This window comes from Anas platyrhynchos, chromosome 1 (genome assembly GCF_047663525.1).
Source record: "Anas platyrhynchos isolate ZD024472 breed Pekin duck chromosome 1, IASCAAS_PekinDuck_T2T, whole genome shotgun sequence".
Classification (NCBI taxonomy): Eukaryota; Metazoa; Chordata; class Aves; order Anseriformes; family Anatidae; genus Anas; species Anas platyrhynchos.
The window spans coordinates 195,307,887-195,324,838 of record NC_092587.1 but is presented as its reverse complement, the minus strand read 5'-3'; the positions used below and the strand labels follow the sequence as shown (position 1 = coordinate 195,324,838).

At 40.7% G+C, this 16,952-nt stretch overlaps 1 protein-coding gene across 4 annotated transcripts; it reads right to left on the bottom strand.

Annotated features, from left to right (window-relative positions):
* Window positions 1-941: 941 nt before the first annotated feature.
* CCDC82 (coiled-coil domain containing 82) lies at window positions 942-14,422 on the bottom strand. 4 transcript variants are annotated; one of them, XR_011806538.1, is made up of 9 exons: window positions 14,024-14,261; window positions 13,206-13,758; window positions 12,341-12,560; window positions 11,172-11,264; window positions 9,144-9,268; window positions 8,103-8,273; window positions 1,828-2,033; window positions 1,691-1,732; window positions 942-1,283 (listed from the first exon to the last, which is right to left on the bottom strand). XR_011806538.1 is itself a non-coding variant. In XM_072032766.1 (8 exons), exons 2-8 carry the CDS (start codon window positions 13,749-13,751, stop codon window positions 1,218-1,220), a joined length of 1,407 nt encoding a protein of 468 aa, XP_071888867.1. In that variant the 5' UTR covers window positions 13,752-13,758; window positions 14,268-14,422; the 3' UTR covers window positions 942-1,217. The 4 variants fall into 4 exon arrangements, 3 of the variants coding, with proteins under 3 accessions (XP_071888867.1, XP_038035192.2, XP_071888868.1); XM_072032766.1 differs by lacking the exons at window positions 1,691-1,732; window positions 14,024-14,261 and adding an exon at window positions 14,268-14,422 and having other exon boundaries at window positions 1,848-2,033; XM_038179264.2 differs by lacking the exon at window positions 1,691-1,732 and having other exon boundaries at window positions 1,848-2,033.
* Window positions 14,423-16,952: the final 2,530 nt, after the last annotated feature.

Genomic DNA, 16,952 nt, shown 5'->3' with positions numbered 1-16,952 from the left:
GCCCACCCAATCAGCATGTGACCAGTAACGTGGCATATTGAGCACAAGGAGTTCTGATGGACAAATACCTGAAAAATCAGGCTTCATTAGTTTTACTTCTGAGAAAGCAACTTGTTAAAAAAATCTGGAGTTAATGGTATCGTCCCTTTTACAAAGCTGCTCAGCCACAACAGACTAATAAAAGTCTGTGCATACAGAAGGATGTAAGCACAGTCCCTAGCTGGATTCAAAACCCTGTGCCCTGCTCCTTCTCGTAGGCTACATATAATTTATTTTATATGCAGCACAAAGTAAAGGGACAGAATGAACCATATAGCACTTAACCCTTCCCAGCTCTTCAAAAATCTACTCCCCGTGCCCCATGGTAAGCCATGCATCATGATTCTAAGTAACTCCCACTTTCTGTTGTCAGATCATGCTGGAAGAATTCTTGCTTAGGTTGCACAGCCGCGCTAATCCATTCTCTTAATTGTTTACTTACTGCAAGTTGTTGCCATTATGTTTGTACAACATAATTTGACATTTGAAATCTCCGTAAGTTGTCTCAGTTGTGTATCAGAGACAGCATTGTGGGCCCAAGTGTTCATTTAGATGGCTAAGCCAGACTCAGTCGGTATGACGCCTATAAAGTGACTCATCACCTAGTCTCTAAAGAGAGGAATGACTATTGTGCTGCAAATGTAGTCAGAACTGCAGAATAGTTCCTCTGTTGCCTTGCAACAGTCTACTGTGATACCTCAGAGGGGAAATAAATCCTTGCATTTGGGTCCTTTTCATCCTAACTATCATTCTAAGTGACTGAAGGTACGATGCAAGTCATACGTTCTTGTGTAACATAGCCTCATCTTCCCAAATATCCCTACTTGCAAAGGTCTCAGCATCTCCCACCTTCCCTGTGATGCAGCTCAGTATAGGTAGACAGAAGATTTATTTCACAAAAATAACATCTTGGTATCTCTTTGCTTAAGAATAAGAGGAAACTTAGAGTGACCTGTGCAGTAAGACTAAAAAGACCCATTTGGTAAAACTTCGGGTTATTATTTACACAGATGAAAAGAAGATACAGCACATTCTTACACAGTGGTTTACAGACACGTGGATTTAAGCATAATACAGCCTAAAAGGAATACTGAAGACCAGGCAGAGATAAAGTGCATGCAGATAAAACAGGTCATTCAGTTCTTTACAAGACGTCTTTCAAAGAGCTATATGACCACTTAATCCATTTTTTCTTCTTGGAAATCATCTGCATCATTCATGTAGTTTTCAAGATCATTGTATCTCTGCAAATCAAATAGAACTTGTATTATTTGATCAAGGTTTAATAACTGAATTACACAAAGAATGCTTTTTGTGTTTTTCTTCAATACATTAACAAGCATGCCAATAACAACTCAGAAGCAAAGATATCTAAAAGTTTGTTAAAAGCAACACTACTCCAAGTTGCCTTAAAATACTTCATAAAGCGTTTCTGAAACAGCCAAAGTACTCCACGTAAAGCGAAAAGTATTCTTGCTGTGCCTCATGTACATGTTTCCAGTCTTCATGAGTTACATACAGCTTGAGTTTGTTGTGTTGCTGCTTTCAGATGAAACAAGAGCCTGCCCAGCTCAGCCCAGAGATCATGCAGCTGCCAAAAAGCTTAATGTCAGAAGCTGATAGAAACCGTACGTGAAAGCAGCGGGCATACCGTTTGAGAGACTCGATCGGCAGAAGCAGATGAACGGTTAAGCTGAGTTCTTATTATCAAAGACCAATAATTCAGAACTTCACACTTAAATGAAACGTTTTATCTCAGCTTTATTTTGTCTCCTTGAAAAAGGATACATCAGCTGACTTGGTCATACCTCCTGAATCCACCCTGTGTCTTCCAGGTGACTGAACAGCCGTTCGACCGTGTCTTTAACTGGTTCATCCTCAACACCATCCAACTTGGTAATGGAGCTGCAGTCCACATACAACTTGTATTTGAAGTGCTTCAAATTATGGTAAACTCTTGTACGATTTGCACACACTACGCCAACCTTCAAAACCTAGACCAAAGTAAACACATTATTTTCTCAGGGAGGACGGTCATCATCTTGACAATATAATGAATGGCCAAGTCAGCCTACCTAATAAAATTTTATCAGTCAACCTGGAAACATTTTTTTTAATAATGAAATAAATAAAATCACAGTACATGCATAAAATCAGAGTAAAACCATGTAGTTTTCACTACCACAGCAGAACAACTTTGGAGCAAGCAGGCAGTCAGCAAGCCTAAACAATGGCAGCTTATCAGCACTGTTTTCTTGCAAAAGCTGTACACAGCCATCTTTATAACTACCATCATCTTTGTTGTCTCCTGGGGGAACTTCGTTACAGAATCACTGGCATTTTAGAAAATCATCATACTGTGAAAGCAGAGGAAGAAGAATTATTTGATGACTTTTGCTTAAAATGTAGTATACTTCTAGGGACAGGAATCAACAGTTCTAGCATTTTGTAGACTGAATAATATTCAGTATTTCTTTAGTATATACATATTAATACAGATAAATATGTGCACTGGCATATATACTTAATAAATGCGTATAGATTTCAAAAAAGGAATATCCGGAACCCCAGGTTTTATACAGTGCACATAGACTGGTTATAAGAATGTTCAGCAATACCAAACTTTCACTAAGAGTATGTGAAATCGGGGGTGTGCATAGGGAGATGGAGTCAAAGTTCACCTACATTTCAGGACACCCAGCAGTAGTAATAGGTGCACAAATTACTATTTCAACCCGTGGAGACAAAGACTATTAAATAAAAATATCTACATCTGGCTGGGTTTTGGAGTCAGGTTTTCTACCCTCCAAAGCAGGAAAATAAATACATTCGTGAAGAAACTCAGCTCCTGATGCACACAGGAGAAACTGATTTAGCATTACTACAAAACCCCCATAAACATCCTTCAAGGGCAGCATTGTTTTGGATTGATGTTTTGTCACATCTTTGAGAGTAACAAGCAGATAAATGGCTAAAGGTCAAAATTCTTTACGTCAATAATAAAAGCTGTGATTGTATTGCTATTTTGGATTACACGCACACATTTCAACGGACCGCATTATTTACTGCAAAATGATCTCTTCTGAGCCACAACAGTGATGCTCTTCATTGCTGCCATTGGCAATAATCTGAACACTCTTTTAAAGTATTAGAAGGTTAAGTTTTAATCAATGCTTACATCCTGCATTTTCAGCAAACTTTCCTAAATGCATGACCAAATGTTTGCATCTGTGAGCAGTCTCCCAAAACATCTGGCCCACTTGCACAACCTAGCTCTAGCAGCATCTGCTGACAGTTACAATGATAGAAAAGCATACTTAGTTCTTATCATGTTTATACATATAAACGAAAAATTATATTTATTATTATATACATAAATACATTTGAGTTTTTAAACATATTAACCAACAGCTCAGGTGATATAAACTGATCACCAAAGTCAATGGAGGCACTCTCACTTGAAAAGACTTTTGATCTGACATACATAGATGTCTATGAACTGAAAATGTAACCAGCTTGAGATAAAAAATGCTATAATTATAGTGCAATTGTCTAATGATCATGTGTGTTCATGTACCTATATGCAGCTCCACTTCCTACTCACACCCAAAACTGAAAAACTAAGGCTTATGTTGGGTGCTACAGTTGTTTCTAAAGTGCAAGACCTACCAATCAAGGCAAAGCCTTGAATGATTCAAACTTCCAGAAGTACCATTTCAAACACTGAGACGATCAAAAATGCGATGTGGTGTTTCACTGAGTGTTTCACAGCTTTTTAAGCATTCCAAGCAACGAGGTGCGGTCCAAGCAATGAAGTGTGGCATCTGGAACACGGTTTGGTCAGATATCATTCTGCATCAGACCAAAACTCTGCCTGGCCCCGTTCTTCCCGTTACAACAGCTACCAGGAAATGTTTAGGAAGTTAGTATAATATACAGGACATACACCATAATGTTTATGGTGTTATCATACAACTTGTAGCAGTCAACAGTTCAGACATTCTGTATCATCTCAGCTATCACATTCCATAGCATGGAAGGAGCTTCCCCAAGAACCTGTCTAATCCCTTTTGGGACCCAATTACAGTTTTTGCCTCCAAAGTGCCTTGTGGCAAAGAGCTTCATAGTTTATTTATGTGTGTGGTGTAAAGAATTCCCAGACTGGAGAGGTGCCAGAGGAAAATAGTTAAATATCACATAATGTCATTACGCATTGTGTTTTTAAAGCAAAGGAAGATCGTCTAAAAATATAAGGTTATTTCAGAATGCAGCTTTGGAAAGAATCTCAGCACTGTACACATTCTAATTTTCTCCGCTCACAGTTCTCACTGACTCTATCCTAATGCTTAGCTTATCTGCTCAAGCTGGCCATATCAGCCAAAGTGGTGTTAAATCACTTTGTACGGAATGCAGGAGCATAGCCTGACAACAGCCTAACATGTAGTGACTGAATTCATGTCCTCTAAGCACAGATATAAATGGAAATACAACGCCGAGACCGAAAGCAGAAAACAGTTTATAATCCAGGTGACGCAGGAGCAGAGAAGTGTAGGGGACACCAACAACTCCAAACTGTTCGATTCTCCCTGACCATGGAGGGCTGGGAATTGGCAGCTCCTCACCACAATCACTGCAAGCCTAAGCAAAACTGGAACAGCTGTTTCTCTTCAGGCCTATTGGCAAAGCAGAATACTTCAGAGATGAGAGAAAAGGAAAGTTTTATGCAGAAGAGGAGGGTTGGAGGTCTGTTTTTGTTCTCTACACATCCACTTTTCTTGAGTATTTTCAAATAAAACTTTAGAAATAGTCCAAATATGTATTTCCAGTCAATTTGATCTGCCAGTGCTGATCTGCCTCCTTTCAGTCAATTATTTTCCTTGCAGTGCCAGTTTTATGTAGCTCTGTGTGCCCTTTTTGTTCTTTCTTTTCCCTCAATTGGCAGGACAAGTTGATCAATGCACTGCCAGAAGAACTTCAAAGACAACTTGAGAACAGTACGTTTAACAGCCTCAATTAAAGGTCACCGTAGGAATAGGAATGTTGCATTAGCAAGCCATTAGTAAAAATTACTGGAAAGTGCTCAATCACTCGCTCTCCCGGGTCTGTTCTGCAGCCCCTGAGCTCCACTGAGCATGCACGTAGCAACCATCTCACCAGATGCTGGGCTACACAGCATAAAGAAAACCCTCGTCTTGTATTGTTAAGCTGAAGAGGATAAAAATGAACCAGCAAGTTAGTTTAATATTCAGTAGGATATTTCAAGTGTTTTCCACAGTGAAAAACAGCCAATATAGGACAACATTTGGGCAGCAGTGAGGGGGTTGCTACTGTTATTTCCACAGTTAAAGTGGAAGTTGAGTAAAGATTAAATTCTTGTGCTAGTTCGCTTCTTTCTGCATAGGTAAGGCACATATTTCCCATGCAAAACTGTTTTTAAGTTAGTGATCTTCCTGACATATAGGTCTGTAAATGCAGAGTAATGACTGTACGATGGTCTGCAGGAGCTGTGCTAGTATGACTGCTTCCCCACATCCTAAATGCTTGGTATTTTCCTTCAACAAATCAGGGGAAAAGCCAAGCTCTCTTAATTATCATACACATGCACTCTTATCAAAACAGTATTAACGGCTACTGTTCAGCAAGTTCTGTAATCTGTTCAACCAAAAAAAAAAAACCCACACCTGTCAGTTACCTAGATTTACCTAGATTCTGCATCACAGTATCACAATGACATAATGATAATCACACCGATGGCCCTCAAATGTCTACATTAGAATATTTACAGAGATGCAAACTATCTAGGCGTGAGCTTCAGTAAGGTAAGCTTCCAGTTTGTTGAGGGCTTCACTTTATTTTTCTGTAAGAAATCCTATTATATCCCTTTTCAAAACATGTTGTAAATACATCTTGTGCTGACACTTTTTTTCAGCAAGCACTGTGAAGAACTTCATCTGTATTCAGCAACTCTTTTACATGCACAAAGAAAAGGAATATAGCTTCTCCTGAAATACATCTCCTGAAAGAAAGAGATGTAAGGAGAAAGGCAGAAGCTGGATAACAGCTTGGTATGCAAACGCAACAATATTTTATCCTTGACAAATCACGTATTGAGTTCATCATAAGAGGTCATCAATTACATTACTTAGGAAGGCCACATGCATACATAATCATAACAATTATTGTTAGCTGTAAATTTTATGCTAAATACAGGGAACACCCAGGTTCTTAATATTCAAGCTCTTCCAAAGTCTCAGCTGTGAAATACAACAAAGTTGACTGCTCAAGTCATCTAGAAAGGCTGCTTAGTGCAACAATGTGTATGTAACAACACAAAAGACATGTTTCATTCAAAAATTACAATTTAATCCAAAATGCCCTAGTAAAGACAGCTGGGTGAGAAAAAGATGCAAGATTACCTAAGTGGAAATGTTTTCTAGTTTGGACAAATTGTTCCAATAACGCAGAAATGAAAAAAAAAGGTTCTACTAGAATGTACCAAAGTGGTTGGAAACAAGTCTTCTCGAAAGGAGATAAAGAATTTCAAGTGTCAATTCAACTGAGATCTCGAGATACTTTGTCCTGGGTGAATAGCTACATGGGAAATAGCAGATGTGAAAACATCTGAAGAATGAAGCAGTAAATCTTGACTAGGCTGCACTTGGACTGTCCGAATGACAGTGGCACTATTTCACTCAGTGTTCTGACCTACAGCAAACAAGAGCACACGGGCACTCCAAATGCTGCAGCAGTCGGCACGGAATTAGCAAACCTAGCGACCCAAGGCAGAACAAACCTTACTGGCAACAAGGGAGAAAGCAGTCATTCCACAGAGATGATCGTCCATTACACATCCAGTTACTTCTATAATGTTTCTGAAAGCTAATCAATGCATGACTCTTGCTGGGAAGGTCTTAAGGGCATTATAGGCACACAAAAAGGTAAAGGGCTTTCAAGTGATCTAATTTCAGTGAAAAGGCATTCTGATATTTAGAACAGATGTAACTCTGAGGCAAATGTCACTCCTGATTTAAAGCCTCAGGCTCCTGGCACGAGGAGATAGGATCTATTCAAGATTAAAACAAAAAAATAAGTCCCAGCATTTCTCATGTTCTTGGTAAAAACCAGGAATGCCAGACATGTTCAGAGCAACACTCAATCGTGTCTTTTTTTTTTTTTTTTACCACTAGAGCTGTTTCTCCCTTCTTTATAATATGCTTAGGATTTTCAACCTTCTATTGAACATCCTCTGCCAAAACAAAACACAAAACTACTTTAGAAATAATTGATAAGTGCTTGTATTAGTACTTCAGTTAGTATGTGAGTCTCCGTGTGTGCTCTCAGCCTGGTTGACACACAATTTCTGACAACCTCCACATGCACCACAAAAGACAAGCATGCAGAGGACACCCTGTACCTAGAGCATTTCCTTCCTGCCCTGGGTATGACTCAGACTGCAGAGATTTGAAACAGAAGAAACACTGAAGCAAATCTTAATTTTGGGTTGAAGGCAATAGTTTTCAATGAAGCCTATCACATGTCCTGGAACACTCTATCTTTCTTATCCTGATGTTCAGCTCACAATTGCATATACTTAGTAGTACTCCATGCAGTGCTGTAACAGGTACTAACAGTAAGCAGAAAAGCTGGGGAGGAAACAGCACACCAATGACTGAGATGCAGGCAAAAACAAAGGTCATAAAAAAAAAGAAAAAAGATTTATTTTATTGATAAAAGTGTTTTTTTGAAGATACTTTTCAAGACCTCTTTCCCAAGATATTAGAAAGGACCAGGGGTATGGAGGGAAGCATCTACATCTCCTCATTTTCACAGGAACTGCCTTCATGACTCCTACCTAGACCTGAGGCTATACTCCTCAAAACTGCAAAATGGTCATCGCATTTTAAAAACAAACAGGAGTTCAGATGTGAAGTACAGCAGCTTAACGCTTGCATCTGGCATTACAGACGTTACAGGTGCTGACTGGATTTCTATTTGTTGTATGATTTTCCGTAACACTACACTAAGCTTAAAAATAATTATATAAGGTGCTTGTTTGGAGTTACCTGTTTGTCATCTGACATGAATTCATCTGCTTCCAAGGTTCTGCTATCATAAAGCTTTCCAGATAGTAGCACATTAAACTTACAATACCGATTCAATCCACAGGCATGACAGAACTTATTTGTTGGATTTTTCAAGACGATGCGAACATTTGGGTAACAATCCACACGCTCCTGAAAAACATTTTTCAGATAACATTAAAGAATCTCCATAAACTTGAATAGACTGTATACCCCTACTAGGGGTAAATAATAGAGTACCCTCTATTCGCACAAAATCAGCAGTAGAGAAAACCAAAAAGATTCAAGTGTGAAGTTTTTTAGCATTCAGTTGCAAACATGTACCTTCTTGATCACTTTCTAACACTTCACCCAGTTTTATTTCATTTAGCTTCAGGTCTACAAGAGTGACTCCTGCATCCAGGCAGTTATTTTTCTTTCATCTCTCCCTCTGTTTTTATTTCTTCTGGGGCAGTGGTCAGGGCAACTGCATCAGTGGGCCTACCTCAAATAAATACTGTATCCCACCACAGTTCATACTGCATTACTGCAGTGATTACTAGGTCACCACAGCTAGAACACTAACAGTATTCCAGTACTTCATATACAATGATTTTGACTAGGCTACTGTATCTTGGCTTCATATTTTTGAAGTAGCAGAAGATTCATTATGAACATACTGGTTTCTCTTTTTGTGGGAGGGGGATAACATTTTGTTATAACATTGAACAAATGACAAAAAATACTCTAAATACCATCTGCTAAAGTCAGCTGGAGAAGCATTCAGGTCACAGAGAACAAAATCTGAATGCTTATCTGAATGTTTATTGTGTATTCATAAACACACAAATATTTCTGATATTTGCAAGTATCAAAACAAGTTACATATGGTAAAGAGCAACGAGTCTCTTGAAATATATATATATATATATATAAATATATAGTGAGCATTGTGCCTTTATTGAAAATTATACTACCGAAAAAATCCGTCAGTAACTATATGATTTGGAGAGCACTTCACCATTTAAAGTAGAAGCTACGTACCTTGTACCGATCTTTCCAACGACTTCTGGAGATTAAGTTGTCAAGACGAGGCTGAACAAAACGGTCATCCAAATAATGAAGGGAGAGCAACATGTCTTGTGCATACTTCTTTTGCCTTGTTCCATCTGTTCAGCAAGAGTCATTACTGATTTGCTGACCATCATATGTTGTACAAGTTTCCTCAAATAAAATTTTTGAGGACATTATGCTTCTGCATACTAAGAACCATGATTAATTGTAATAAATTACTACCGAGTACATTTAGTACCATTTTCCAGATAAGTCACACATGCATTTTTGATAAACTAATACATTTAATTATTTTACAGGTGTGTATCACAGGAGGTACACAAATAAACTCTACAAGCCAGGTTAAAGTGGAAAGCTGTCACCCCAAAGGTAGAAGTATTCACTCAATGCCATTTAAAAGAATTGAAAAGGAAAAAAAAATGTCTTGCTTTTTGCCCAGCTTATGTGAGGTGTTCATAATGTACAAGAGAAGGTTGTAATCCACAAAAACAAACTGCCGAGTAGCTTCCCAGCAGAAATTTTGACAGCTCTCTTCTCCTTCATCACTTCCAAGCAACACATAGAAATTGACCTTTAGCCTTCAGCAGCCCAGTCACATGCCTGGAGTTAAGCAGCATAAATATTTCCAAATATTTACTCAAGCAAAAGAAATAAACCAGTAAGATGAGTAAAACATGAGTATTCCATGATTATCTCCCAGATATGTGCTAGATTCCAGGAATTAACAGGGAGTTTCACTGGTGCAGGCCAATTCTTACTGTCTCAGGCTTCAGCACGTACAGAAAAACATTAATTTGTGCAGTTACCTTTCCTAATCTTTTAGTGGTGCTGCTATCAAAGGACAACTGGCTATCTAGCCTTTTCTATAAGAACAGTTAATTGTCATTATCGTTATAGCTACAATAATTACCATAAATCAGTTATACTGAAACCTTTAAAGAGGTTGTGCTAGACTTTAAAATCTTTTTCATAATAAAAAGCACGTCTATCACTAAACTAATTCAAACTTAATTCAAACTAGTTATTAGTTATTAGTATTAGTATTAGGCTCTTAATTCAAACTAGTTATTTTGTGTTAACTCAGAAAAATCCATTCTGTGTTTTGAAAATATATTGTAATGCTAGGTGATGTTGTATGTTGCTCGTGGTATATAATATTCTTCTGAATACATCCTTTAACCTGCCTTCATAGCTGATATACTAGTAGCACCTCGGCAGGGAGTTAATAATTTTCTACAGTAGATACACTATGAAACAGAAGGAATGTCACATAGCATAAATCTGGCAAGATTTACTTTTCACTCTTCATAAACTTGTTGCACTTGGTAAAACAGAACAATACCTGAAAGAACCAGCAGTGGTAGCTGAAAGATGTTTTTAGTTGCAAGAATACACAGCCTTTACTCTAAAGCTTGTGGTGTGTTTCAGTTTCTCCATTCACCCTGATCTCCTGGTGACACCAGGAGTTGCCATTAAGGCTCACCAGGCCAAATCCTGAAAGCCACTTCCTCAGCAAAAACAAGCCAGGAAGTACCGACTGCAGTTGAAATTTGTTTTATCTCAAAGATCAAATATTAAAGATTAGGACACAGAATAATCGCCATAACTAAAATTATTTTTTATCTATCAAATTTCCCAGAAAAGACTACAAAACATGACATTTTGAAAAATCACATGACCTTGCGATCTTTCCACTAATTTGAAATTAATTTTGCTTTCATGCTGGAACTAGTACTACCAATCAGCAACACAGAAATACTTCCTTACACCTCAGAATGCCTTATGGGCTTAAAAGAATTAAGTCCACACACTTTTCCAAGATTACCCTACTCATTTCAGATAGATCAACTTTCTAAAGTTACAAAGCAGAAAAACTAGAAACAGATCTCAGGGATTTCAACTCACAAACTTATACTCTTAACTGGGAGACCATCTTTTCCAAGAGTAAATGCCTTTGTTTTTGCATGCACTGTTAAATTTTAAATGCAATTTACTTACCATACAATGAGTTCAGGAAAGTGTCATCAATTGCATTTATGAGAAAGGCCTTTACTATTCTTTTGAAGTGTACATAAGGACTACAGCGAGATACTGGAAAGAAATAAGCAGAATTAAAAAAAAAAAAAAAAAGTATAAGCAAACTGACTGTCACATAATAAGTTTTTTTTTCCTCCATTATTGTAAATTTAGAATTTTAAAGTCATTTAAATATGAATTTAAATATAATGTTAAATGTCCCACATCAAAACCCCTTATTTAAGATCTTGCATTTAAATGTTGCTTCTCATCCCAATAATCTTAATGAATTTTAGCATGTCCTAAAGTCACACACGTCCTTTCATCAGGAGCCCAGTATAGGAGCTATAAACACAAACTAAAGAAAATAAATTGTTCTATGAATGGCAGGAAGCAATGCAAACAACAGAAGGTCAGGCTTATGATTTTTATTTTCCTAACTTTCTTTCAAATAAACCTAATTCTGCTCACATCTTTACTGGGGAACACATACCACAAACGCGTGTAACCATCTACACTAGCACTGACTACCCTGTCAGTACACACCTCCTCCTAACAACAAAGTATACAAGAAGAAAACTAGCATGAAACTTCTGGTTCAAGTTTCTCCTCCATCCAGATACCAGTTTTCATAAAGGGAACGTGACCAACATGACAAGTGTTCTGACTCAGTGCAGCTTGTCTAAAACTGACCTATGGATTCAGAAAGCCCTCCAGATCAGCGCTTCCAAGTCTTGCTGCCATAAATAAAAACACATTACAAACAAAACAAACTAAAAACAACCCACAAGCAAGACTCTTATGTCATTCTCCAAGACAAAATTGATCCAAAATTAACCCATCTGTTAACCTATCTGCACATAGGTAGCCTCATTCTAAAGCAGACTGACAAAAAAAAAAAAATCTGGGCAAGAGAGCTTCTTGTCCTTCTCTCCAAATTATACCCTCCCTTTAATAACGTACCGAAGGACGGTAAAAGTCTACTGTGAAAACCACACGCACTTTCACAAATGAAAGCTGTTCAGGAATTTCTGCTTTTGAACTATCATATTCTATTACACAGTATTATTTTGTATTTAGAGCCCATAAATATTTATTGCAGCACTAAAAACAAGTTATAAATATAGAATTGTAACTAATTTTGATCTTACACTGTGGGATGTAGTATGCCAGCAATTCGCTATTTGATGTATTTATATCTTTTTGTTGCTTTTTTTCAGTCTTTACTTGCTCTGTGTCGTCATCATCACCTTCTTCTTCCTCATCATCAACTATAAAGTCTTTCAGGCTGTCACTGTCAGTTTTGCTTTCTTCTGTTGGTGTGAGGTTACAGAATGGTTCCTCTTCTATTTCTGTTTCACTACTGGTATCCTAATTAAATTTAAAAAATATATTTCAAAAGCAAATCAAGAATTTTTAGTATCTGCACTAACAAAATACTACATCTACGGGACCTTCTAATGACCATAACTGTTAACAAAAAATAATGCATTTCAGAAAATCCATCATTCTGTACTACATGACAATTACTTTCTGCTTTAAATCAGCAATCTCCATGTACCTCTCTCCAGTCAAACAGACTGAATAGGAATTAAGTTAACATGAGATTTCTAAGGTGCTTTAACAGGTACTTTGTTTCTTGATTAAGAGTAATCTGATAGTCCTCTCACGTCTCTTCTCTAAGGAAAAAGGAATATTAAAGATATTTTTCCCCTTCTGACAACATAGAGAAGAGTGATACGTGCATTCTACGCTGCTCAGTCATCAGAATGCCTGAAAAAGCAAATGAAAGGGAATTCTTAAATCCCCAGTGACAAAAATTAAATTAGATCTAAAGGTTTTCAGCACTCAAAACTGTTATTTAGTTAACACGTGACAACTGTTGAAATGTGATAGGATTACTGATTTGTCATGAATAAAAAACAAAATTAAAAAATCCTACTGATTGGTATCTATTAATTGCCATCTTCCCCTACATTTAGTGGTGGAACTGAAGCTCAAAGATAAAATTCAGACCTCCCAATTTTCACTTGCAGAAGATGTCCGAGATGCTCTTTGTCTTGCAAGAGCATTCAATTTTGCCACCACTTTCTGTTTCCTGCTAGTAGAAACATTTTCCGTAGGGCAGGTTTTATCAGGCTGCTGTTCTTGGGAACTCTCATCTTCATTAATTATACAGTGGCGTTTGGCAAAAACTTTCCTAACAAGGATATCACTGTCCTCGCTTTCATCGCTGTCGTGCAGTACCGAGCTGTTCAACCTCTTACGCTTCCCAGGCACAACACATTCATCATCTGTTATTTCCCCGCTGTGGATTTTCTCTTCCTGATCCAAAAAGCCATTCTTCAGAACAGCTTCATCTTTTTCGCCCACTCCATCCTCTGACACGGTGGATTCCGTGGACTCTTCCTCCTCGGAGGTAAGCGAGGATTCGTCATCGCTGTCAAACAGCAGGCGCTCCCTCTTGGTGCGCCTCCAGTCCACGCGGGATTTGGCTGACAGCTCCGTCCCGGCCGTCTTGTTTCTTGTTTCGTACCTCCTGACACCTGCTGCGGCCTCCATCGGGAAGCTGTGACAACACACCACGATACACACCGGTGAGACAACGGACCTGTTACCTTATCCCAAAGGATGAGGGCGATCTGGCACATTTTACCATGTAAAATTATAGTATTTAACGAGACCATTAGTGAGACACGGAGAAAACATCACCACACCACACTCAGGACTTCTGAGGAGCGCACACCTTCCTCAAAACACACACAGGAGCACAAATACCCCCACCCAGCCCGAAAAAATTGAAAAAACCTTTAAGTATACCCCCCCTCCCACACTGGCCGAGGCAGAGTGCTCGGACCTGCCACCTCAGGCCTCCCCCGGTGTCCCCACCGGGCCCTGTCCCCCCCCCAGTGGGGCTGGGGCGCCCCAACGGGAGCCGGGTCGGGCCCAACGGGGCCCATCCCTCTCCCCCCGCCGCCACGGCACAGGCCGATGGTCCTCGTCGCGCCCTGTCGCGCCATATCGCGCTATATCGCGGCATGTCGCGCTCTGTCGCGGCCCGACCCCACCGGTAGTTACCGGGAGCGGTTCCCGCGCCTCAGTGCGCGCGCGGGCGGCCGAAGGGAGGTCACCGCCCACACCCCGCGCTCCGCGCACTCCGATTGGCTGCCGCGGCCTGTCACTCAGCCCCCGGCATGTTTACGGAAGTGCTGGCAGGTCATGGGGGAGGCGGGGCTGTCACGTGGTTTGCCCAGGGTTCGCAGGTTGGAGAGTCGGAGGCCGCGGGTTCGAGTCCTGCCCCCGCCCTCAGGTCCCTGCCTAGCAGGCGGGGTTAGCACCGGGATATGGTGGCTCGGTTGTGATCGCGGTTCAGCTCGGTGCATTTGTGTTTCTGAGGCTCTGTGGGCTTGCTAGGCGTGGGGCAAGAGGGATTCTGGCGGCCACTGGTAGCTGCAGGTCGTAGAATCATTCATATAGAATCACAAAATGCTTGGACTGGAAGGGACCTTAAAGCCCACCCAGTTCCACCCCCCTGCCACGGGCAGGGACACCTCCCACCAGCCCAGGTTGCCCAAAGCCCCATCCAGCCTGGCCTTGAGCACCTCCAGGGATGGGGCACCCACAGCTTCTCTGGGCAGCCTGGGCCAGGGCCTCACCGCCCTTACAACAATAAAGCATTTCTTCCTAGTGTCTAATCTGAACATACCCTCTTTTAGTTAAGAGCCATTCCCCCATGTCCTCTCCCTACACCCCCTGACAAGGAGTCCCTCCCCAGCTTTCCTGTAGCCCCCTTTAGGTACTGGCAGGCCGCTGTAAGGTCTCCCCAGAGCCTTCCCTTCTCCAGGCTGAACAACCCCAACTTGTCAGCCTGTCTTCACAGGAGAGGTGCTCCAGCCCCTCTGATCATCCGTGTGGCCCTTCTCTGGACTTGTTCTAACACTTCCATGTCCTTCTTGTGCTGGGGGCCCCAGAGCTGAACACAGGGCTCCAGGTGGGGTTTCAGGAGAGCAGAGCAGAGGGGGACAACCCCCCCTCTCGACTTCCTCACCACGCTGCTCTTGGTGCAGCCCAGGATAACGGTTGGCCTTATAGGCTGCAAGTGCGCACTGACAGCTGTGTCAAGCTTCTTATCCACCAACACCCCCAAGTCCTTCTTGTCAGGGCTGCTCTCAATCCATTCTCCACCCAGCCTATATTTGTGCTTGGGATTGCCTCAACCCAGATACAGGACCTTGCACCTGGACTCGCTGAACCTCACAAGGTTCACACAGGCCCACCTCTCAGGCCTGTACAGGTCCCTCTGGATGGCATCCCTTCCCTTTAGCACGTCAACCCCACCACAGAGCTTGGTGTCATTGGCAGGTCACTAAGACCTGTACAAAGGCTTCCCTGGGAAAGCAGCTTCTTCGCAGCTGTACACTACTATCTGCTGTTTTGTGAGCAAAACCTGGTAATTTTCACATGTTCTATTCCCAACTGTCGGGGGACATGAGAACAGAGGTTGTTGAAGCTGCAATTATGGGGAGGTTTGGGGTCACCAGGCTGTGACCCACCCACAGCTGAAATCCCAATGGTGCTTGTGCTTTGGAAATCCTCTGCCAGCCAACTGTCCTCCATGGGCTGCCCTGGAAGAAAACAACACTTTATTTGACAACCGTAAATCATAATTTGGGTATGATGCCTGCTGCTCTGTGGTTCCCTTCAGTGAAAAATCAGCAGCTAGGTGACATACAGATGTCCTCCTAGAGCCGGTGCTTGAGGAGAGAGCTATCAGCTCCATGCAGAGCTCTTTTTCTTTGTAATAACAACTTAGGAGCACACACACAACTGCTGAGCAAGGGCACTGCTCTCAGCTGGGGCTGGCCCTGTGCTGCAGGGAACTCCCAGAAAGGAGGTTAGGAAATGGGGAGGTGGCCCGAATGCTGTCCTGGTCAGGGGAGAACACAGGAATATTGCAGCAGGGCAGTCTGGGGGATGGAGAGGATAAAAAATTCATAAGGAACCAAGTTGCACTAGTTTCACTGCTCAAAGACCGAGGCATTTTCTGGATCAGTATACAAATAAGAGGAAACTATTAAAATCTACAGTAATGATCTTCTGTTGTTTGTCTGCTTAAAATGTCTACTGAATGTGATGCTGGATTCTGTTCAATGCTAATACTTTTATAGATGCAGTTTACTAACGAGATTTGTATCTTAAATTTGTTTTTTCATTGCTTGGTCTGCAGTAGCAAACTGCTGCTGTCTTGGAACTCACTGTGATGGCATTGTTTGTACCGCTTGGCCTTAACAAGACCTTGTAAATGCCTCCAAGAATTTCTTTAAAAATAAGTGGTAGTGAAAACACAAGGAAAGGAAATACTTGGAAATGAAAGACAATTCTTTCTCATCTTATTTACAAACCACTGCTATGGATTTCATCTGGCTTTCACATACACGAAGAGATTCAGACAGGTGTTTACGTAGATGGTGGGTTGAATTCCCACTGAAATGTTTGTATTGCAAGGATTAAAATGGTTATCATTCAATGATTATATTGCATTAAGGGACCTATAGTACCAGCCTGGCATTTATTTTAATTGCTTGAAAGTCAATAGGTGGGTTTTCAAATAAATAAACGGAGCAGAGTTTGCCCAGGATTTAATGTTCCGTCCAAGCTGTGAAGCAAGCTGGCAGTTCGGGGTGCCGGACCTGGTCTTCATCGCGATTCTTGCTTCCTACGTCGCCATCTAGTGATAGAAGGAGCGAAGAAAACCTTACTCTT